At 41.9% G+C, this 23,570-nt stretch overlaps 1 protein-coding gene across 2 annotated transcripts in view; it reads left to right on the forward strand.

Annotated features, from left to right (window-relative positions):
• Positions 1-10,636: 10,636 nt before the first annotated feature.
• LOC138583866 (exostosin-1a-like) overlaps positions 10,637-23,570 on the forward strand; it is a 39,335-nt gene continuing 26,401 nt past the window's right edge. The window contains exons 1-2 of one of the 2 annotated variants that reach the window (XM_069655913.1): positions 10,637-10,799; positions 11,097-12,292. In XM_069655913.1, the coding sequence (XP_069512014.1) occupies positions 11,352-12,292 (941 nt within the window). In that variant the 5' untranslated portion in view covers positions 10,637-10,799; positions 11,097-11,351. Of the gene's footprint in view, positions 10,800-11,000; positions 12,293-23,570 lie in introns of those variants that run through there. The other variant, XM_069655914.1, reaches the window with a different exon arrangement.

The raw sequence follows: 23,570 nt of genomic DNA on the forward strand, positions 1-23,570 counted from the left end.
ATGACCAACCACATGACTCTGCTGATGGGTGCGTTTGATTTAGGTCATTCAGCACGCCGGAGAGGAGCCGTAACAACTTTATGACCCAAGTTTGCCTTCTTCCACGAAAAGTACATTTAGTATGTATTGTCTTATGATGATACCTGATGTAATATGAATCAAAACTATTATCTTTACAGACAGAATCGCTAAGTAAACTCTTATTTGTTGTATTTTCCCGGTGCACTCCGGTGCTTAAACTCAGTTGGGTGTGCATGTTTCTCTAGATGGCGACAGAGGTCCACCGTACCCTCATTTTATCTCTCTCACTGCTGCTCCACCAGCTACACTGTGTGCAGATTTCTGACTCCACAGGGATGCAGTGATTTGCAGGGATTGAGTGATGAGAATAAGCCAGAACTGAAATTAAACAAACCTAATGTGGAAAACGTCAAAAAGAAATCCAAAAGGAAGAAAGTGAACATACTAAAACCTCAAGGCAACTAATATCCTCCTCATAAATTTTTTCTTGTTCTCTCTGACTGGACTTTCCTGTCAATTTTAAAAGCAACCCACTTATTATTCGTCATGAGTACAAATAAGTCTTGCTGGTGAATTAATGAACCTTGCTTATAAATACTTGAGTTTCCCCACCCACTGTGTCTGACAGGGCTGAAAAAAGCAATAACCTGCATGACCAACATGTGGTCATCATGGATGAATAAGCAAATGCCCTCGTGTTTCCTTCAAATACTGATTGAATTGGACTTTTATTGCCAATAAGTCTGACACGCTGGCAGGCACTTCCTTTAAGCAGTGTGAGCTGGAGGTTAATCACAATCATATGGAGAGAGCTGTTTGTTTGACCTGTCCCCTCTCTGTGAAGCAGAACAAGGTTCCATATCAATCCTGAACCACTTTATGTCCCCGTGTATCCCCTTCCTCATTATTCAACATTAAAACTCTTGTAAATCTGTAATACAACACTGCTACATCATTTTAATTGCATTTTTTTCTTTGATATGCAAATGACTCTCTGCTTCAGGGTATTATCTTCAGAACACTTTTACTTCATTCATTACAGCGTGGTGATTGACAGGTAACTAGAACCCAGACAGTCTGACATATGGCAAGGTTAGCTCTGTTTAACGTCCTGAATAACGTGCTTTTTATCTCGCCGAGCCACTGGAGCACCATTATTTCAATGCATTTTATAGTGAGGACAAGGGAAAAAGACAGACAGGTGTAATTTAGATTCACAGCTCGCCTCCTCATTGACCTGCGCCGTCCACAAACTACACACTGTGTCCCTGCGGCCAGTGGATTTATTACCCGTTTACCATCACACCAAGGTCACATTCTCAGCAGCACCTGGGTCAGCTGTATGGGCTTACTGGGAAGCATCATGAAAGGTTTTCACTAATGAGGTCTCTCACTACACACCTTCTTTATTAACCTTCTGGCGCCTTAAGGGCTTTCTCTTCTTGTTATCGAGATTGGTCTTTGTAGAATCTCTTCCGAGAATTGCTTTTATTGTGAAATACGAGCTTGTTTGTGATGAATCAAATGCATATGCAGGGAAGAGACACCCTATATACACTGCAACAGTACAATCTTTTCCCATTGAGTAATATTCATGACACATTTTGTATATTCATTTAGTTATCGACTGAAAAGCGGCCAAATGACCCTCATGTCTCTGCCCATTAAGGGCATTGACGGATCTCAGTTCTCTTTCCCTGAGCAGCCCGGCGGCCATTGACTGTTGGGTCAGGTAATTATCATTTGTCAGTGAAACCCTTGAATTGGCTGACAAATGATGATTGCTTCTTTCTCTGTGAGCTACTTTATGTGCCAACGAACTGACAAAATAAAAGACTTTGGATAACGTTTTAAAGAAGGAGTGACTCAGAGGTTTATAAACTGGAGGTTATTGTCAGTATTCAGCAGCTGTAAGCGAGTGGTTTTAAAGTTCTGCGTCTGCATGTATGTAAAGACGGCCAGAGTGCACACATGCAAGGGCGTCCCATGTATGTGTGTGTGTGCCAGAGTGCATTAGCAAACGCACACGTGTGCATGTGTCCCCTCAGGCCCTGTGTGCCCTTTATTAGCAGCAACTTGACTCTATTCAGCTTGGCTAGTGATTAAACCTTTTCATGGCGGGAACTTTCACACTGCTGTGAACTGTGTGAGGTGATTAAAGGCTGCTCAATTTGTAGTCCGGTCCCACTGCTATTCTTCCTCATTGATCTTTTTCAGGCCCTTGAAGTGAGAGCAGCACACAGCAGGCGTCTCTCATTGGAATGAGACGGGAAACATACCCTGCACTCGTCTCTCTGCTCTCAAGTCAGCAATATATTTCACAGACATGTTTCAAATCTAATTACAGCTGAAATTAGCTGCCATGTATGGCTGGTATAATAAGGTCTATGCTATTAACTTTGCTGTGTTTCTTTTGATATTGTTTTATGGATTTAATTAAGCTCTTTTATGTTGAACAGTGTGCATGAATACATATCAAGCAGAATTCCATGAATAACGTGCTCAGACGACCGTTGATCTTTATAATATACGACACACCACTCAAGAAGGTTAAAGCACATTAAATCAAATGTAATTCCCCCCTGGAATAGAGTCCTCAGAGACTTTCATTATAATATTCTGTCATGGCAAACTAAATACATCCGGGATTTATTTTTATTTTACCTGTGTTTTATCCATAAACTGTATAAAAAGATGGACGACATGACAGCTCCCCAAAAGTGAAGCCAAACCATCTCTATCGCCCCCTGCTGACTGGCTGCAGTATAGGACATAAAGCCCGCCTCCTCCATGTTAACAGATGGGACATGAGTCGAATTATAAAATCAAATACACGCCAAATACATTTTTCTCAAACATGGTTTCTGTCATTATAGTTAGTTCTTATCATGCTGATTCACGTCCAAGTGTTCATTTTTCTGACAAGTTTATTTTTAATTAGTTATTTGATGCTGTCAAAAGGATGATTGACAGCTCTGTTGACGAATACAGCTCCTGCAGCCGATCTGTTCTGGATCAGCAGAGTAGAGGAGGAATGATGAGAGGAAACGTAACTCCAAATGACCTTACCATCGCAGGATGGCAGCGCCCGTCACTGGGGCTATTTTGGCTTCAATATCATACAATGAGAGCAGATGGAGATGCATCGTCTATCTATATATACAGTCTTTAGTTGGACCCGCATAGAGCAGGCCCACCCACAGATGGCTGGGCCCCTGAAAAGTTCCAGTAAAGGATCATCTGATTTATTTATATCAATAAATGTACTTTCAGAGGAAGACATAGTAGTGGTGGTGCCTTCACCGGCGCTAGTTACCTCCTGGTCTCTCATGGTAACTGTAACGTTAGCGTCCTGGCTAAAGTTTGTCTCTTTAGCCTGGTTCGAAGCAGCTCTCTGGGCCAACTGAAAAAAGTTGGTTGGCAGATTTTTACTCTCTTTTTCTCTCTCCTTTCTTTCTGGCATCCTGATTTATGCACAGATACTGGCACGGCAATAATTCAAAAGACTCAGTACTCAATAAATTAATTATAACTTTTGGCACTTTTAAAGTAATGACGAGTATTTTCTCAGATTAAGAATTGGTTATCTTTGCTTATATGTAGACTAAGTAAAGTAATTGCTTGCCTCCAGGGGCCTCTCTAGCATCTGCAGCCCAAAAAACGCCCTCCCCCCCTTTTTACAACCCTGTCAAAGAGCCTAAAACTTCAGTAAATGTTTATCATGTTCACCATTTAAGTCTGTGTGTTCACATGCTAGCATCTGCTAATTAGTATCCATCTAAGAATTGTGTTTTCAGTGGCAAGGAGCTGATGAAAATGTGTGGGGAAAGTGTTGGGAAAATAACAAATTCAGTAAACATGAAAATCCAATTTTATGGCAATCCACAGACGGGTCAGTCGAGATATTTCACCCAAAACCACAAATCTCAACCTCGTGGATTTAGAAGGGTGGTTGGCAAAGTTATTAGGATTCATCCTCCAGGTAAGATGAATGTCTGAATTTCATGAGAATCCTGTGAATTTGGGATATTTCAGTCTGTCACATCGACATCTCCATCCCTAGTGCCACACCACTACTACTTTTGATCAAAACACTGTTTGACTGCAGGGTTGTTCAGCTTCTGTGTTTCTTCTGTTTGCTCTATATGGCAGCTATTGCTTATCTGTCCATCCTGGAATAGTGACTGACCCCTCCTCCGCTGCCCATCTCAGGTTTTTAGAATTTCTCCATATCTGGATCAAGGATGAGGATGTTGTGCAGTACGCTGTATGGATTTTAAAGGCCTCTCATATAACCCTCTGATTTAGTCCAAATGAAAAAGACTGACTTGAAGAACGTGTCTATTTTCAGTTTGCCCAAGACTGCACAGATAAAACACAACACCTTCAGACAGTGCAGAGAGACAAGAAAAGGCAGGAGAAAGGTTAGGTCATCACCATGCCAAAACACTTCCCAAAAGGAGTTTGGAGGCTAACAAGTTCTTTGAAGACAAATAGCAAAGGCTGATTGTGGTAATGTTCTAATATCAGATGTGATCAAGGGGCAGATGTTACCTTTATTGCAAGTCATTACTGCTGTCATACTTATTAGCATACAAATCGTTTTTGGGCCTTCTGAGACCTAAAAGTTATTGCATGTGTAATTGAACCTGATCTCCGCTCTGTGACTGAGATGTTCGCAGAAGTGGAGGAGCGTGTTGTGAGCACGCACAAACCTGACTACACACACATTCACACACACACACAAGTGCTTCTTCTCTGTTCTTCTCATTTAGTCACAGTCGTTTTTCTAATATATAAACACACACGGAAGAAGGGTGGGAATAATAGGACGAGAGGAATACGATTATAATCATGACATCTATTATAAAGGGCATTGATCCTGTCATTGGTAAGCACATTACACTCCCGTGGACTCTTTCTGACACAGTTTGTATGATGAAAAACCCATCAAAACTGTTATATTTCACTTCACTTAACAAAGTAACTGATCAATTAATTGATAGATACCACTCTCCAATTTGAATTGGATCCTTAAATCCACAATAACACTGATAAATCTATCTGCAAATGGCAATAATCAATACTAGTGGGTGCAAATGCAAAATGCATTTCACAAATATTCTGTATCACATGCTATTTAGCTGGAAACAATATGAGTGTTTTATAGAACACAATTATTCACTCTGAATTTTAACAGGGTCACGGGAGCTTTTAGTTGCCGCCACTCAAATTGATGTGACAGGTCCTTATGCCTGTCGCGCTTCACAGGAAAGATTGCTCTGAACAGGCGCAGACTTTTAAAATCTAATGGAGTCAACCTTTCACTGTGGCCTCATTTCCTTTTTTTTTTTGCAGATTTGTTGTAATGACATTCAAAATGAGGCAATAATGAATTCATGTGACCCCTGAGCTATTTTTCTCCTGCCATATCAGCCCGGCTCTGGATATGGTATTGATAGTCTGTAGGCCTGTTGGTTAGGCTAAAGACAAACTGTAACAAAACTATAATATCTCAAGAACTATGTGATAGCATCTGTAGGAGCTATTTTTGATTGTAAATTATTATTTGTATTTGTTCTGTGGGCGTGGGAGAGCGCTGAGCACCTGACCAGTCGCTGTCTGGACACAGGTTTTTACCAGGTCAATGAGAGGCAGCGTGGAAAATGTTTATTTGCCTTGAACTGGAAGAAATGAATTGAATCATATACAGTACATTTGACTGGACATTCAACTTCTTGTGACCTCAGTACGACCAAACTGGAACGTTGCATCAGTGGCCTTTTGCCGAAGGTAAAGAATCTAACAGTGCAGACATGCATGGCTTCAAGAGGTTGAATCTTTTCATCATTACAATTTGGCCAATACCTAAGCTTATGACCAAATATACAAAAAAATCTGTCTTTTTCCATTTCTTCATCGAATGCTAATTAGTAATATTAGCATGCTAACACTCTAAACCAGTGGTTCTCAACTGGTCTAGCCCATGGACCCACCAACTACGACCCAAATTTTTAACAGTGCATAAGGTTAAAATATTTCTTCTCATCTAAATGTCTTATCTGAGTTTTTAAATTCTGCTGTGAACGCTTTTTCTTTCAGATCCATGAATAGAGTGTATCTTTTAATCAACATAGCGTTTGGCTAATTTCAAGGCACATTTGTATGAATAGTCGTAATGGGAAAAACACCTGTGAAAAATCTTATAATAAGTTTAATAGCTGACTCTTTTCTGTCAGGTTACTATGAAGCTACATACTGACCTGGTTAGCTAGCACAAAACTGGAGGGGGCAACAACTAGCCTTGCTTTGTCCCAAGGTCTCAAAATGTGTCTGCCACCATCTTTAAAACACACTCACTAACAGATTAAAGTTTTCAGTTTAATCTTTATGTAACTCAAAATGTTAAAGCTAAGGTTGTGTTTTTCTAAGGGCGTTATGGGTGGGATCAAGCTAAACTGCTAAGCTAGCAATCTGCTGGCTGCAGTTTCATATTAAACGAACTCAAATGACGGTGATATTAATTTTCTTATCTTACTCCAAGCAAGTGAATCAAGCTTTCTATTTCATAAAAGCTTGTGATTGGAGAATTCATCTATTTCCAGACTTGTTAGCAAGAGAGGAGAAGGTTCCAGATGTACAGTACGTAAAGTGGCTCTCTATTTGAACCCTTGAGGATACTCCTACCATGGCCCACTTTACATGAAGACACCGTCACTTCCATTTGTCACACGAACCCTTCATTTCACTGCTCATCCTGCTACACTCAGATGGGATTTGTGCATTGCAGCATCAACACAGAAGGATGAGGCTCCTCACCAAGGCCGTCAGTCTCCGTTCAGGAGGGGGCATTAAATTACAACATCCAAGGCTGTGCTCTACATGAAACACGTGCATCTACGTAGCTGTGTGTGCCTGCATGTGTGTAGTCATGCATATGTCTGCACAGCTCTTGCACATACCACACGTTGATATTTTAAAGTAAGTGGAATTATTAATAGGACATCTAACGAGAAAGGGACTTAATGAGCTCGAAGTGTACTCAGAAGGAAATACTAAATTTCCATTTGGCTGTTTAGTTGTTTGGCTGACTAGCGGGCTGGCTGGGGAAACTATGTTGACCTGGGCGCAGCCAAATTAGATATTGGCATGGTTGCGTGTTTTACACAGTGGGAGTGCTGCTCTGGCTCAGTCACCCTGCTGCTTTAAATCTGGCCAGTGCTCAGCTCAGCAAACTCAATGCAACAGCAGGGAGAAGGCATCTCCACGTGCTCATTAAGCTGCAGATCATAGATAGACGGAAGCAGAACACAGATGTGTTTTTTTGCTTGTATTGTTTACCTGGAATCCAATTGTATTTGTTGATTTGTCCTTAATGGGTTAAAATGTTGGTTTTGAAGTGAGGCATCCAAAAAGCCCACTGCAGGGCCAATTATAAATTTCCGGTCTGTATTCCACACGGATGCACCACTTGAAAGAGCTTGTATTCAAATTTAGTGACATAGAAACAATGCACATCTGATCTTTGTAGTGGCAAAAACAAAGCAACATCCATCAATTCACATCAGTAACCCCCCCTCGTAAATTAGTTTAACAGATAAAAGAGAGGAGAGATGGAAAGAATGCCAGAGAGCAGCAGAGGGGAGGATAGGGAGTAAGAGAGGGAGGAGTGGGGTGGGTGAGACAGAAAGAGGAGAGACAAAGAGAAAGGGAGGAGGTAGAGAATGAGGAGGTGGCCGTCGTATCCCTCCCTGTCTTTGATCAGTGGTCCATGGGGAACGGAGGCAGTGCAGATAGCTGGTCCACAGCTCCTGAGGAACGCAGCTTCACATTCCTCCTTGCTCTTTCCCCGCTTCTGAAAAATCACTTGTAGTCTTTCAGACCACAGCAGCTGTGAAAACACATCATGGCTTACTACATGCCAGACAAGACCTGCTGGCTAATGCACTGTAGTGCCATTGTCCTGCTGGTCCTCATTCACTGCTGCAGTTCCTCTCAGGGCGAGCTCTACTCTAGCCTAAACTAATGTTTTTTATTATATTCTATTTCTTTTCAGGCTCAAAATGATCAATTCGTCCCTTACCAGCTGAGGGGTCAGAGGTCATGTTCGGCTACAGAGCAGCACTGGCATGACTCAGGGATCTGGTGTTCTACTCAAGGGCACTTCAGCAGGAGAAATGAATGTGATGAAGAAAAAGAGCGGTCTAGTATAAGCGTAGGAGGTGTGAGAATCAGACAACAAAATCCTTCACATGTTATGACAGGGAACCAAACCTTATCTCTCCTGAAGCATGGTCTGAGTCCAGTCAACCTCCTGAATAGTTAATGCTGATTGTACTAAAGTAAAAACTGAAACTGCTATAGTCATCAGTCTTTAAACTTTAAACCATAATTTGAATATACAGCATTAGCCATACAAAATGGTTTGTACATCCTGCATCACTATGCATAACAGTATTATCAGCCAAACCACAGACCTTAAAGTTTTGACTATAATTGCAGCTACTTTATATGAAAAGATAACAATATAATTATACTTAGAACTGTGAGGGTGAGAGTGTGTGTGGATGTTGTGTATTAAGCTCCTTCATTAAAGTTGTAATCTCAAAGATCTCAATTTTGTTCTCTTTGGTGGGACCTATGGCAAAAAAAGGTAATTGCGGGAGCACACTTCCCAGATATCCAGACAGTGTTGCATGTGTGACGTCCACTGCTGGCTCCGGTTGTAACTCTTGATTTTCCTCGCTGACGGTCGCGTTTCTTTTTAGACTGTTTGCCTTCATCTGAGCGTCAAATTTGTTTCTTTTTCTTTGAATTTCCACTTATTTTTGAAGTTGTATCTGTAGTCATCGATCTTTTCTTTGTTTTTTCAGTCATAGTAGATCACTGTTTACTTGCAACACTTGCAGAGACCGGAAATGCAGCCGCTTAGCTCCACCTACCCTCTCTGGCAGATCAACCACTGCTGGGTGATGGAAAATGTGTCACTAACTGGGCGCTGCTTGTGATTTTTTCCACAGAAGTCGCACCAGACACCCAGTCCATAATTCTGCAAATGCAAAGGCTTTCGTCAGTGGGCCATAGGCTCCACCATTGTGTTACCTCATTCGGCAATAGATTAACAGTAGATTAACAGACATTTGTTTCAATGAAAATCTTCGAGATTATTACTTTAAACCCTCTATCATAAAGTGAGTTTCAGTTGCTCTAAGGGCAAGAAATTAGTCAAAATTATCAAATAATTAAAATGTTTACATATTATTAATAATAGATTATTAACATAGGACTTGATCTTAAACAATCATTTCTATCATTATGCGATCATTTGAGGTTTGTCACGTTGGGAGTTGTAGACGGTTGACACTTGGGGGTTCATTCCTCCATCATTGATGTTTGGGCCTGGAAAAGGTCTTTCCACTTGAGCCAAATGGATAATGCTTTCAGACGCCTCTGAAACTCATCTGATGCTTGCCTCAGGGCCTGTCCTTGGATTCTAGCCTCCTTAAGGAGTCTGATGTTAGAAGAAGCCACAACACCTCTGCCTCCAACTTTAACCCGGTAGACTTTAGTGTTCCAGCCTTGCTGTTTTACTCTGCTGCAAGCTCAGCATAATATAGGTTTTTGTGCTCATAAGCCTCAGACATAACTGTGAGATATATGATGCCTACAATCTTCAGTAAAGGTACCAGAATACCAAATCTGGCCTAAAGTGGGTGCAATCTCTGGTGTAAGAACTTACATAGTTGTCTGGGATTACTTGGTTGTAATAGTAAAATGTAATCAATAAACTATTTACAAATAAACTATGTAGGCTATATTAATCAGATTTCAACAAAGTAGGTCAATTATGGTGTTATTAGTAAAGTAAATTGATGTATATAAAATGTACATAAACAATTAGAAATAAAACAATGAAAAATAATTCAACACAGAGATGTCTGTTGCAAACTCCATGAATAGGCTTCTGAACATCTTGTTATATTATCAAAAGCTCCAGAACAGCTTATATATGGTCCTTGATGTGAGATTATTATTTTGTTTCTGCCCATTACTAGCTCTGATATAATTTTAATTCTAGCCTTGTTTTAATTTAAATTGAAGTGCGCGGGCAGCCAAGAATACCTTTCAATTATCATATGGCCTCATTTAATTTTGTAGGCAAACCACAAATCTCAGCTCATAACAATATGTGGTAAATCAGTGTATTGACTGTCCTTCCTGCATGCTTCTCTCGTTTGGGGATGTGAATAGGAAGCACTGGAAGCCCCGCCCTCCTCGGATATGACGCGGACCAATGGTAACGCAGCGTGCGCCGGGGAGGGACGTCACATCATCATTAGCAGCCGTTGTGGTGGGACTGCCGTGCTGCTCCTCTGCTTGGCTTGCAGTCTCTACGGCAGCGGCACCTCTTGTTTTTGTGTGTGTGAGCCACCACTTGAACACTTTAAACCACTGGAGAAATTAAACGGAGGAATTATCCTGTCGGTTTTGTGGGAAGAACGGAGGACAAATCATGCAGTTGAAGAGACATGTTTTTTAAAGGGAGGAGAGAGACTGCCGGGCTGTCTTTACTTCCAACCAGCGGTAAAGCTACTTTGATGCAACCGCTTAGCTAACAAGCTAACTGGGAATGTTTTCAGAAACTAGCCAGTTTGTTAGCTTGCTAGCTAGCTAAATCAGATGGAGAAATTCGCTGTATAGATTCAGAAAACCGTTACAATGCTACTTTTATCCGTCGATACATTAGCAGAAAGAATTGTGGAAACATATGAAACTGGGTATGTTGAAGGTTTAAGGCTCCTGTGCCTGCTTTGTTGCTAATTTCCAGTAGGGACAATAGTAAACTGTCCAGGCAACAAGTCTGGCACACTAATGGTTTAACAATACTCAAGTTTGTTCTCGTTTTGTGAAATGTTGATGATAGCTGCCATTTGTTACTAGTTGGCTCATCATGAAGACTCTCTGGTAAAAATGAGCATTTTTGTTTCAACGTAAATGTTATTTAAAGGAAAGTGAGGTGCTACTTTAATGTGAGACTCCCATTTTTAAGTGAACCGGGTCACTCTGTTTTATAGGAGAAACCGATGCCAGTTAGTCGACACAACTAGTGACGAGGAGACGAGGTGGATGAACATTACAAGTCGCCCACATGCTTTGGATCAGTTCCCGGACTTGTGAAAGGCATCTGAAGCAGAAGGTGGGAGACGTGAGTGCACAGCCCTTGCAGCCCGGGGGAAGATGGCGGAGCGATCCCGCAGGAGGTGGTGAAACCAAAACTTGGGCACTTATTGGATTTATCGCCAGACATCTTATCCCAGATCGTAGGACACATGCAGGCCAAAAAACGGTACTTAACTCTGTTCTCCGCCGGCGCGTGTCTCATCCTGTTGTTTTGTTTTGGGGGGATACAAGTCCCGCTGTCCAGACGGGGTCCCAGCCGGCGTGATGACCGCAGCCTCTCAGGGGCGCGGTGGCGTCGCTTCCCGGGGTCCCTGCAGCCCTTCAGCTCCTGGGAGCAAGACCAGAGTGATGATCACAATGAACACATATCTCCAAGGCAGAAGAGGGACGCTAACTCAGGTGTTTACACTGGAAAACGCTGCAGGATGGAGTCCTGCTTTGATTTCTCCCTGTGTGAGAGGAATGGATTTAAAGTTTATGTCTACCCCCAGCAGAAAGGGGAGAAGATGTCGGAGAGTTATCAGAACATATTGTCCTCTATTGAAGGATCCAGGTTCTATACACCTGATCCAGGACAGGCATGCCTGTTTGTCCTGAGTTTGGACACTTTGGACCGGGACCAGCTTTCACCCCAGTATGTGCACAACTTGAAAGCAAAAGTCCAGAGCCTTCCTCTTTGGAATGGAGGCAAAAACCACATCATCTTCAATTTATACTCTGGCACCTGGCCAGACTACACAGAAGACCTCGGTTTTGACATTGGCCTCGCCATGTTGGCCAAGGCAAGCATCAGCACAGAAAACTTTAGGCCCAACTTTGACGTTTCTATCCCTCTTTTCTCTAAAGACCACCCTAGGACAGGAGGGGAAAGGGGCTACTTGAAACATAACACTATCCCCCCTTTTAGGAAGTACATTCTTGTTTTTAAAGGAAAACGGTACCTAACTGGAATAGGATCAGACACTAGGAACGCTCTATATCATGTTCACAATTCGGAAGATGTGGTCCTCCTCACCACCTGTAAGCACGGGAAGGACTGGCAGAAGCACAAGGATGCCCGCTGTGACAAAGACAACGCAGAGTATGACAAGTAAGTACTGTGCAGTTGTTAACTATAAAGCAAGAAAATGTGCCAGTCTTTTTGGTTCACACAATACTGCTGCTACCAGGGTCTGGGTTTGTTTATCTTGCCCTTACATTTTGTCAGCATGACAGTTTTATATTATGTTTAAATGGATCTCTGTATCTCCGAGGGAAGTGTTGCTGTCTTGAACGTTTTGACTGAAGACCTGTTTCCTCCTTGGATTTAAACTCAGAGTTTTTAAGATGAGTCCTGTAACCATGGGATATTGTAGTCAACCCACACTGAAATATTAAAATAACTTGGCAAGGGTCTGATCAGGTCCAATCTTAACACTCATTCATAACACTGGCAAATATTGCCAGGTTTTGGATGTATTGTTGCAATGCTGATTTTTATTTCATGTTTTTGTTTGGTGCCATATAACTTGAAGAACCCTAAGTGTGGGATGTCACACATAATTTCTCATTTTACTTCCCAGAGTTGATGCAGAATGATGAGTATTTCTAAATGCAAGATGTTCTGCGTGCTGTCTAGATCCCTCTTTTCCATGATTGAATTTAATTTCATTCTGCTCATTTGATTCACTAAACAGTAATGTAAATGCCTTGGTGGACAATGGTGATTTGACTTTTAAATAGCCCTCATATCACATGACTTTATTTAACAAATTAAACATCATGAGGCACAGATAAGTAGATTTGCTTTAATGTCAGCCACAAGAGCCACTGTATTAATGTAATTTGATTGATATCCCCATCTGTCCACACAGCCGGCAATTCAGCAGTGCATGAATCTGCTTCTCTTGCTCTCAACATTTCCACCTCTCTGCTTGCCATTGAATTTTGAAACCAGATCCGATTCGGCAAAAAGCATCAATATATCCCAAAAAAATGTGCACAGTTTGCAACCAGTTGTCATGAGGCGATAGGATAACCATTTAATGAGTGAGTAGATGGACAGATTTTTAAAATGTTATATAATGCTCTATAATATTGTATCTGTTACAAGAACCCATCCCCGAAGAAGGCAATATTACACACTTCCAATGCTTCAAAAAGATGCTCTGTGATCATCATCCAGTCCTGTTCTCTGTGCCCAAATCTGATGAGCAAACTGGCGTCTGTCTCCCTGCTTTGGCCAGCGGGATTCATTTCGTGTCCCCCCAGACTGTGCTGTGTTGTTACTGGTGACTGTATGGCGCTGGGTGTTTGACTGTGGCTCTTTGGAGTGGATTAGTGGGGACAAAGCGCTGGTGCCAGTAAGGGGAAGCCACTCTGGCCCCTGTTTGCTCAGTCATTTCCCAGACAAACCCAACTGCATGAGCCAGGAATGCCCTGGCCCCAACCTGTGTCCTGTGTGACCCCTCGATGTTTGGGGCCTGCTGTGATTGACCCCCATGTCAACTCTTTACCTTGTTGATGTTCAACTTTGGATAAGAGATGATTTCATAGAAGAGTTGTTCTGATACCAATACCAGTATTGAAAAGCATTGAGTACAGGTATTTGTGAGGACGCCAGTCTATGCACCGATCTGATACCATGATTAATTTGTACAAAAAAATCAACTCAAATCCATTCTTCTTCAGTGCTCTAAAACAGTAGCTATCACAGCAAGTCACAATTGGCTTCCCCCATGGATGAATTATGGCTGCCACCAGCAACCACTTTTTAGATTGATGAACACAACAGAATTTTAGGTAGTTTACCATGTTACGATGGCAAACAACAGTGTGATGCCAGCAGACTGGAATTTTAGTCAGAGCTACACCTAATGAAGCATTTTCACAAGTTTCGCCAACACTTAAGCAGACACAGCACGCCTGAATGGGCTGTAAGTCGAGCTCCGTCTGACATTTTTGTTAGGTTAGCTTTTTTCTAGGTCCTTGGCCTCTTTTTAAAGTTAGGATACCTTCATGGTTCATTGTTTTCAGGAGCCGAATTATCAGCCAAGGTCTCCTCCTCTCTACAACAAATGGACTTGGTGATTAAAACTGTAAAAACTCTGAATAAAGCAGTTTCTTCGAGGCATCTTGATTGACATGAGAGGGATGCTTCAAATACATCCTCTCCATACAGCATTGTTATGTATTCATGGATTAATTAATTCGTTTTTTTGCAGTTATGACTATCAGAGAGTATATGGTGCTCCCCCTCTGTATTTTGTTCATGTGCTTCAAAGGGTTTAACTTGAGCCAGGCCGTTCAAAAAGCAACCACACCAGCAATATTTCTTCTTTTGCACAAATGGCAGATTTACTCCATCTGTCACAAATCAGGTATCAGAATCGGTATCTGGGAGTATCTGATTATTTGTATTTGTAACTATGTTCAGGGTCTATGAAACCAGGTGGCCACATGGATTACAGCGAGAATACACGAGAGGTGTTTTTAAACGTGTTCTGATTTGTTTCACATCCCTGTGTGTAATGCCTTTTGCTCAGCATTGATCCCCAGAGGATTCTCATGTTTGTGTCGGCCTGTGTAGGTGGGTATCAGCTTAAGAGGTTCATCCGTTTACTCAGCAGAGTAAGTTCTCCATATCACTCTTAAGACATGAGCTATCTGCTCTCTCTGCCCCTTGCTGCCAAGTGCTGCCTGCGAGTGATTTCACACAGTGAGACGGGTGGCATTGCAGCCATAACCCAACGGAAAAATTAATCCTCCTGTCATTAAGTAGCATTGGGGGAAGGAAACAAGCTTTGGGTATCTCTGTGGGTCTCGCCAGCTTAACTTCATTGCATGGCTACAGTATGTTTAATGGTTCTCAGTCAGTACATCCTCAGTGAGCCACACCGCTGTCAGTCAACATGCTTTGGCTTGATCCCCAGTCCTCTGCTGAATTTCTCTTAAATGACATGAAATTAATTTGCTGATCCACAGAGCTCCACATTTTAACACCGTCTAACTGAAACCAATATGGTTACAAAAAGTTTTGCAAAGGTTTGTGAAATGCAAACAAACTTCCACCGTCGTCATTTACACAGTTTTTTTTGTGTTTTCATTGTGGCTTTTATCATGCAGCAACAAATTAATGTAAACATTAACTAGCCAAAACACATCCTGAAGTAGTCACAGTTTTAACCCTGAATCTTAAGCTAGACAGAATCTAGATATGGCACTGTTTAAGCACATCTTCAGTCCTTTCAGATCACACTTCAAAAGTCAGATTGCTGCCATTTTACACTGAGGTGTTACATGTTGGTAGTAAGGAGCCCTGATCTGTTGCATCTGATCACAGCCCGATACATTTAAGTTCAATGGCAATGGCTCTTAAATGCACATCCTCATTAGGTTTCAAGGACAGATGGATAAGACCTTCTTTGGTTGTAAACTGTTGTAGATACTTGGTACAAAGTCTGATATTAGATTCCACAGATTTTATAACAGACGCATTTTCCATGGGTTGTGTACATAAGAGGCAAAGGGAAAAGTGCACCTCCGGGCCAGTTATGCATTTTTCATGAGAAGTTTGTTCGGCGTGGATGTGTTAAAAATATCTTTCAGTGTGTGTGATTTTAAAGAACACAGTTTGAGTCTACTGGGAATTCTCTCTCTTGATGTGTACTATCTTTTAAATGTTTACAGCCCACAGTCACGTGTTAACTACACGGTTTGTGCCTTCACATCTGTTGTGTTAAAAGTTTGTGACAGCCTGAAATGAAGGCTGTCCATCAAAACACGTTCCAATGCATTGAATTCAGTATTTTCAAAGAATGGCAGTGATACAATTGATAATCACATTTTATCCCCTTTTTTTGGTCTATTTTAGAGGATGATATAAGGCTGTTCCAGTTGTGTTTGGTCTCATAACATCAGGCATAATTGTCAATATTCCTCCGCAATAGGACTCTATAGTTCATCTGTGAAATTTTTGGAAAGCTTTCTTTTTAATTAAATTTCCTGCTGTATTAGGTTATTAATTATTTTCTTCCTTGGCTTGAGTCAGCAGTACAATGGACCATCAAATGCATCACAGTAAGGTTTTCACTGAGTCTGTTTTGAGTGCAAGTTGGGTGGGGTTTTGCCTTTCTGGGGGAACTCCAAATGGTTAACATTACAGTCTGACAGAACCGGTTCATCAGTCCCCAAAAGCTGAATTATTTTCAGTCTGTAATCGTACCCAGACCTGCTGCATATTCCCAGCCTGGCACCCGGCTGTGCAGTGCTTTCCAAAGGGGTGAGACTTAGAGGGGCCAAAGATGTGTGTGGGACAGTCGTCAAGAAAACAGAGTGCCAAGAAGATCAATATTTGTTTTCGGGTCGACTTTCAACTTTCCAAATTAAAAGTGCCTCTTGACTTGCACTGTGTTGTAAACAGCGCACCAGTTGGAGTAAGCTGGTTGTAGCATGCTGAAAATTGGACAAATATTGCGTTGGTTGTGCTCTTAAAAATATCTCCCTCTGGATGAAGCAGCTGTTTGTCAGACAGACAGATTTAGACTTGGATTAAGACATCAGCTAATTTGTGAAAGTGTCACATATTCTAACAGGTGTACATTTAAACTTATGCCACACAGCATCGTCTTACTTGCATTTGATCGTTGCACAACATGTGGCCAGTACTGAGTTTTGTGCAGTTTGAAGTAAGTGTTTAATGTTCCTGTTCTACAGCCCTGTGGGTCAGACAGTACAGTCTGTGGTCTAACTGGGTGGAAGTAATAGTTTCTGTGCCTGGCTGTGGCCCTTTGTGCAACAAATCCCTCTTATCCTCTCCCACTGACAACAAGGAAGTTGTGACAGACTGAACGCAGCCTCTCACCATAATTACCATGTAATGGCCATGTCATTTGTGGGTAATAGTTCAGACTCTATTCTCCAGATATCGACTTGGAATGTGTATGGGTTTTTGAAGTACTATGTCTACATGTGTGGCCTATTATAATTCCGGTGCTGCTTGCATGATACATTCACTCTCCGATTGTATGGTTTTGTTTGTAGTTTTAGTGTATATATGTTAGTGCAAAATGTTTTAAAAACTATATTGTCTAATGTTGAGAATTCACAGTCCTATATTAGCTTAAATAATATCCTAAAACTGAAGTTGCGTCCTCTGTAAGTCTTTTGTTTCTTATGCCTGCTTTTGGCTTCTTGAGCTTCTCTTGTTGGTGATAGAAATTGGCAACCCTCCAGATGCCTTTGGTCTCTACAGTGAAGGAAGGTTTTTTAGGATTGCTGAACTAATGTTTGTACGCATGTTGCCCACATTAATCTGTAATTTTCATATGTAGGAACATTGAGTCAAGGTCCCACATTTGAGCTTGTAAAGGTTCCAGGCAGGACGAATCTCTTGGCTCCCACCTTGGTCGTATAAATTTACACGTCTTACTCCAAATCTCGGGTCTGACAGGGCCTGTTGTCGGAGGATTAAAAATGTCAACTCAGATTCCACATATTGGTGTTTTGCGAGTTAACTACATCATGTCTCCATTCTACTTGTTTACCTGTCATGTTCCTGCTGTTCCCAGCCAGCCGGCACAGTCAACTTTTTGCTTCTCACTTCACCACCCTCCTGTCCTTCCGACGTCTGCACTCAGCCGCTGTGTACAAGCCTGTTATACGGCCAAAGGAGAGCAGAAAAGATACAGCAGGAGGCAGGTCAGATGCAATTTTAACCTCAAACTGAAAGCCCTCTCACAGCTTGTTTCCAATTAAGAGGCCCTGCCAAGCGAGAGAGTACGAGAGGGATGGAGTGAGAGATGAGGGGAGCAGGAGAGACAGAAGAGTGGGAAACAGACTGAGTGAGAGTGAGTTAGAGGGAAAAGTAGGAACACAAAGAGGGAGAGTGGTGAGGGTCTGAGAAACTGAAATATGGGGACAAAGTAAAAGCAGGAGGGACGTAGAAAAGAGGAAAAACGCATGCCAGCCATCCAGCAGTGAGAGGTGAGTGCAATAGCTGGTTGGGTGCTGACGCTGGTCTGCTAGGTGTATTTATAGACTCGCAGGTTTTAATCCTCAGTATTGGCCAAAGCCCCTAGCAGAGGGCTGCTAGCCAACTTGATGCAGGCTCTACAGAGCTTGGGGAAAATGATAATCGTTGGGGGAGGATGGTCGATCTGAGTTCCTGCACATTACCTTTAAATTTTTGTTTTCATTGCTTTCCCACTTGTATACTATTTTAAGACATTGGGTCAGCAGTGTTTTCATCAGGCTCCTCATGTACTTGTTCCGGGTTTTACTTTTTCTTTTGCAACCTTACTTTTCTGAATCATTGAATACTCTGTCCTTTCAAGACCAAAACACGAACAATTACTGATTGAATTCTTATTGTCTCATGTAGGGCTGGGCGATGTGGACAAAGACCGATATCACGATATAGGATTTTTCATATCTCGATAACGATATACTGTATACGAAGATATATCATGTTTCTGGTAACTTAACAAGTAATAAGTCTATATGAAATAACCACATGGTAAAGCCTTTTTTTGGATAATCCTGTGTGAATCAAATACTTAACAAATAAAATGAACTGAGTTTCTGTTTTCGCTTGGCCTGAGCCTGAGTCCCATTCTGCTCATTAATGTCCATTTTAATAAACCGTGCCTCCCTCATGGTTCACTGCAGGTTAGAGTTGTCAAAAGGACATAAACATTGCAGTAAAGCAGTTCAACCCCTGGTTTTGTGACATCACGATAGAGACGATACAGAAAAACACAAACGATAGACATTTTCATATTGTTTTAACTATACATTGTCATATTGCCCAGCCCTAGTCTCATGTTTAGCCCACATAGTTGGATGTGTAGGAAGACATAATTTCCAATGTTACTTCAAGCATAACTCATCAACTTCAGGGCACTAACAAGAAGCTGCCATCAAAGAACTATCACTGGCAGCAGACAGACTGATCAAACGTGTCACATTGTCACCTCAAACAGCAGTTTGAACATACTGCAAACGCTAAAGCGGTCCGACAATCACATACATGCATGAACCTTTTGTGGCGAGGGCCAAGTTTGTATTTTTATTCAAGAAATGGTTACAAGAAAAACAACCAGCCAAGCATCTGATAGCCAAAACAGATCTTTTCATATGACATTGTTTTGTCTCGTAATTGGAAAAGTAGATAAAAGAAGGTCATGGCAAAACACAAAATGAAGTCCAACCAAAAGGGTAATTTTTTTTATTAATTAAATCTCTCCCCAACTGCTGTTGCTACTGATGCACTTTGCTCACTATTGAACATATTGCAAAAACTACAGGCCATGTTTGGTCACAGACACATAGGGACAGTGGAGTTGTACCCAGCGGGCAACAGCTGGCTTGAGATGTGTCATTGCCCTTTAGCTGCCCACGGCTAGACTGGCAAAGACATGTGGGAGGATATTGTTGAGTTTGCACAATAACTCATTATTGAAGTTTGTCGTTTGGATATTAAATTTCTTGATCATATCTACTTGGTTTAAAATAAACTATCCAATAAGATAGTTTAATAATCCACCGAGCTTCCGTGTAGTAAAAGTACCTGAGGAGATGCAGTATTGATTATGACATAGACGACATGAGTCCTAACACGTTTTCCGTATTACATTTCTAATCTTTCGTTGCTCTCTTCTTAACATGGTCACATTGCCTACTGTTAACCCAGTACAGTCTGTGGTTCTCGTATGCGTAGCGTTTCTGTGACTTTTCTGCCAAAAAAATTATCTGAAGTGGCCACCCTTTTTAACTCAACTGTGCCAGTAAACCACCTACAGTTGGCCCTGCTGGAAAGTTTGATACTGAATGATACAGCAGGCTGGGAGGGAGGCTGGTAAACCACAAAACCACTCCGCTCAGATTATATGTTTCCTCCTCTTCCACGGAGGCCTATGTGACACTTACACGACCGCACAATCATCTTGGAATGGTCAGAGTTTTGAATACAGTTTCAGATGTGATTTGTCCGGCCATTATTTATATGAAAATAAAAGCATGGGATGTGGAGCAAGGGAGAGGCCTTAATCTACCAACATAGTGAGTCTGTGTACAAGAAGGCTTAGTAGCAGCTCTTTTTTGCTGAGTAAACTTTAGTCCCTTATGTGGGTTTGTGTTTCCGGATGTTGCATTTGTCTGTCAGCCTGGTCTTGGCCTCTCAATAGGTGCTTTACTGTCACTCACATCCACATATAACCGAAGAGTTTTATGTCCACGTATCATCTTTAAAATTGAGACAAGATTGGCTGAAGGCATCTGTTGCCACTTAGCTGATCTCGAGAGTTTAATGTACTGTAGCCTATAAGACAAACAACACTGAAGTGGCCATTCAATACATTTTGCGCTATTTATGTATCTCCATTACATTGTGTTGTCAGTCTAACTTATGCTGCAAATTTTACCACTTGCCGTTTGTTTCCTCATGTCTTGTCTCAAGAGCTGTATAGAAACATGCTGGCACAATCAGCCTCTGAAAACAAAGAGCTGAGATGAGCTCTTCTGAATGCTGGAATTGTGAACAAATTTCATATCTTTGTTAATGTTCATTCTTCCTAATGATTAGAGACAACAGAACAGGAAATGTATGTCAGTATGACGCATTGAGCTTTTTTATTTTCTTCACTACGACTACTAATGTTGGGTTTTTGTGATGCCAGGATGTTTCTTGCTTGTTTGCAGGGGAGTTTTAAGTAGTTGTATTTGACAGTTTGGTGCTTGAAAGAGTCTTTTATTATATCCAAAAAAACTTTGGTAAGCTCTCTGTCGCCAAGTACACACATCAACCAGAACATGTTCATAATGGATCTTCTGGCTGATGAATACAGTGTAAGAAGGGATTTATTTAACCTATATGCCTAATGGCCCACAGCCCTGTGTTAAGGGCTGAAGGACTAAAGTAGATGGATGAAGCACAGTTTCCTATAGAGCCTGGGGATTACAAACCGCTCTTATTTAGAGCTCATGCTAAGTGATAGCTATGGAAACAAATGCAGGGAGGAGTATAACTGAGCAGCCGGGCTATCACATGGCCGACATTGTTATTCTACATAGCTGCTTCATATCATGCAAAATATGACTAAACTGGCTCTGACATCCAAGTGAAGCCAGAGGCACGTGCGGCTGACCTATTGAGTTACAGCTCATCCTGTTTACACACAACATGATTGCTTCGAGTCAGGCTGGTGACCTGCGCAGAGTCTCATCACTGTTGGTCCTGTCACTTCCTCCTGTACTTTCATAGATGGTAAAGTAGATAGAGACGCTTTGGATGAATGGACATCATCCGAGCCAGCTGTGAGGACAGAGACCTAAATAATCTCTTCTAATTTGAATACTATTTGTACTTTAGATAAGTCAGATATCTTAAATTTGAAATACTCTTAATTCTGTTCTGAGAAGCGTGTTTATATGCTCTTTGTAAATTCGCAAGCATGTGGCCCCCTTACTCCCAGGAACTGCCTAAACCAAACTGTTTCCAGGAAGGATCCCTCCTCTCAATTGATTGCCATCTCCCTTTACACTGCCAGGATTTATAGAGAGGGAGGTCGAGGGGGAACCGAGGGTATTACCATCAATGTTCACGTCTCATCACTCATTAATTACTCCCAGTGCCTGTGAAGCAGCAAGCTCTACATTACCTTGACGTCACCTCTTGGCCAGTGACTTAGTGTGACCTAGCGCAGTCTAGTTTTAGAAGAGATGAAGTCTGGAAACTTGTGTTACCGTGTACTTGAGCGTGTGCTTGAATGGCTGCAGTGGTTTTCTACTCCCTCTCTTTCACACTCTCACTGTGATTCAAATTCAAATATGCTTTATGTGCCTGAATGGGTCTTAGCTGCACTCTCACTCTCTTTGGAGGCTACTGGTTCAGGACAGAGGGCAGCGCCGTTAGTTGGCCGTGCTCCCTCTCTCTCTCTCCTGTCCTGACAGGATGATGTATGTCTCGTCCTTGGCAGCCATGTGCAGGTGATGTATACCACTTGGAATGCTGGGAGAGTGAAATAAGGAAAGGGATGTCCACGTGCCAGACGCAGAGTGTGGTCCATTCCAGGAAGAGCTTGTCTGTCGTCATGTGGAGGCACATATCACCGCCTTACATCCACCAGATGTGATCAAGTTGGACTGGATGAAGCAGTAAGGCAGAGAGTAGAGGAGCTGCCAAACAATCTTGGATCTGTGAGGGTTAGGGTGTGGAGAAGTGAAAATAAATGCTAATGAAACACAAGCAGCACTTTATGGTGATGGATATGAACAGGGTGACCTTGGTGAAGGGTAGTAACAGTGAATTGATCTAAAATCCATTTTTATGGCGTTAGACACTGTGACTTGAGTTGGAAAGCATTTTCCAAACCCCAGGAAGCTTTTTCATAATTTTAAGATAACAAAAGAGTGAAATCTGCTGCTGTGCAAGTAATGGGGCTCTCTGATCAACCTTAAAAGCATTGGTCTGGGGGTCTGTTTTCTGAAAGCTCTCATGCTTTCCACTGATATGAATAATGTGATTGTGTTTGAAAAATTGGACCAAATCTCAAAAGCCTTTAGTTACGTAGACTGTGAGAAAGGAGCTAAGAAAGGACAGAGTAGTGGCAACATAAATATTTGATAGGTTTCTCTTACAAAATCATCTAAAGTGCCACTGGCGGAGCATCTCGGGACAAAAGATGTAACTTCTGGGAGCTGACGCATCACTCAGGAAGCCCTGTGTTTGCGTGACGCATGAGGCACATCTACTGTCCTTTCAAACACTCGGATAAGTTCCCTGCCCGGCATGACGAGAGCTTTCTCAATTATCCCTCATGTACGATAAAATATGTTGTGAGAACAACATGCAGAATTAAGCGGCACTCTAAAACCGAGGCCATCCAAATCCTGTGGGCTTTTAATCCTTTGGTCAGTGTGGTGAGCAGACCTGCCAAGCCAGCGGACATACAGCCTCTAAATCTCTGTGACTCTTGACTCAGTGCCACAAAATGATTTTTTTCATATTTAATTTATTATTTTGCAGTACAGGAAGGGATAACGCTACAATAATAAATAGCTTTAGTATTTCTGTTTTGGAGATTAAAAGAAAGGAAGCGACTTATCTTGACGAGTCGGGCCACACGAGTGTTGTTGTCCGAGTATCTTCTCAAACGGACTTTGGCAATGCATCATCATCACCATGATGGACCATGTTGCGCTGTGTTAATGTAAGCACACTTGGCAGCATGGAAAAATTGCTATCCACCATGTTGCGTGGCTTGGCTGGGTAGCGACTTGATCGTCAGATAAAACTGGCACACACACACACACACACACACACACTCGCACAGATATGCTATCTCTCGCTGTCCTCTTTGGACTCCACTTTGTCAGATAAGGGCTTCAGC

This window comes from Semicossyphus pulcher, unplaced genomic scaffold, assembly GCF_022749685.1.
Source record: "Semicossyphus pulcher isolate SPU_LCO1_2020_fin unplaced genomic scaffold, fSemPul1.0.p SCAF_9, whole genome shotgun sequence".
Lineage (NCBI taxonomy): Eukaryota > Metazoa > Chordata > Actinopteri > Labriformes > Labridae > Semicossyphus > Semicossyphus pulcher.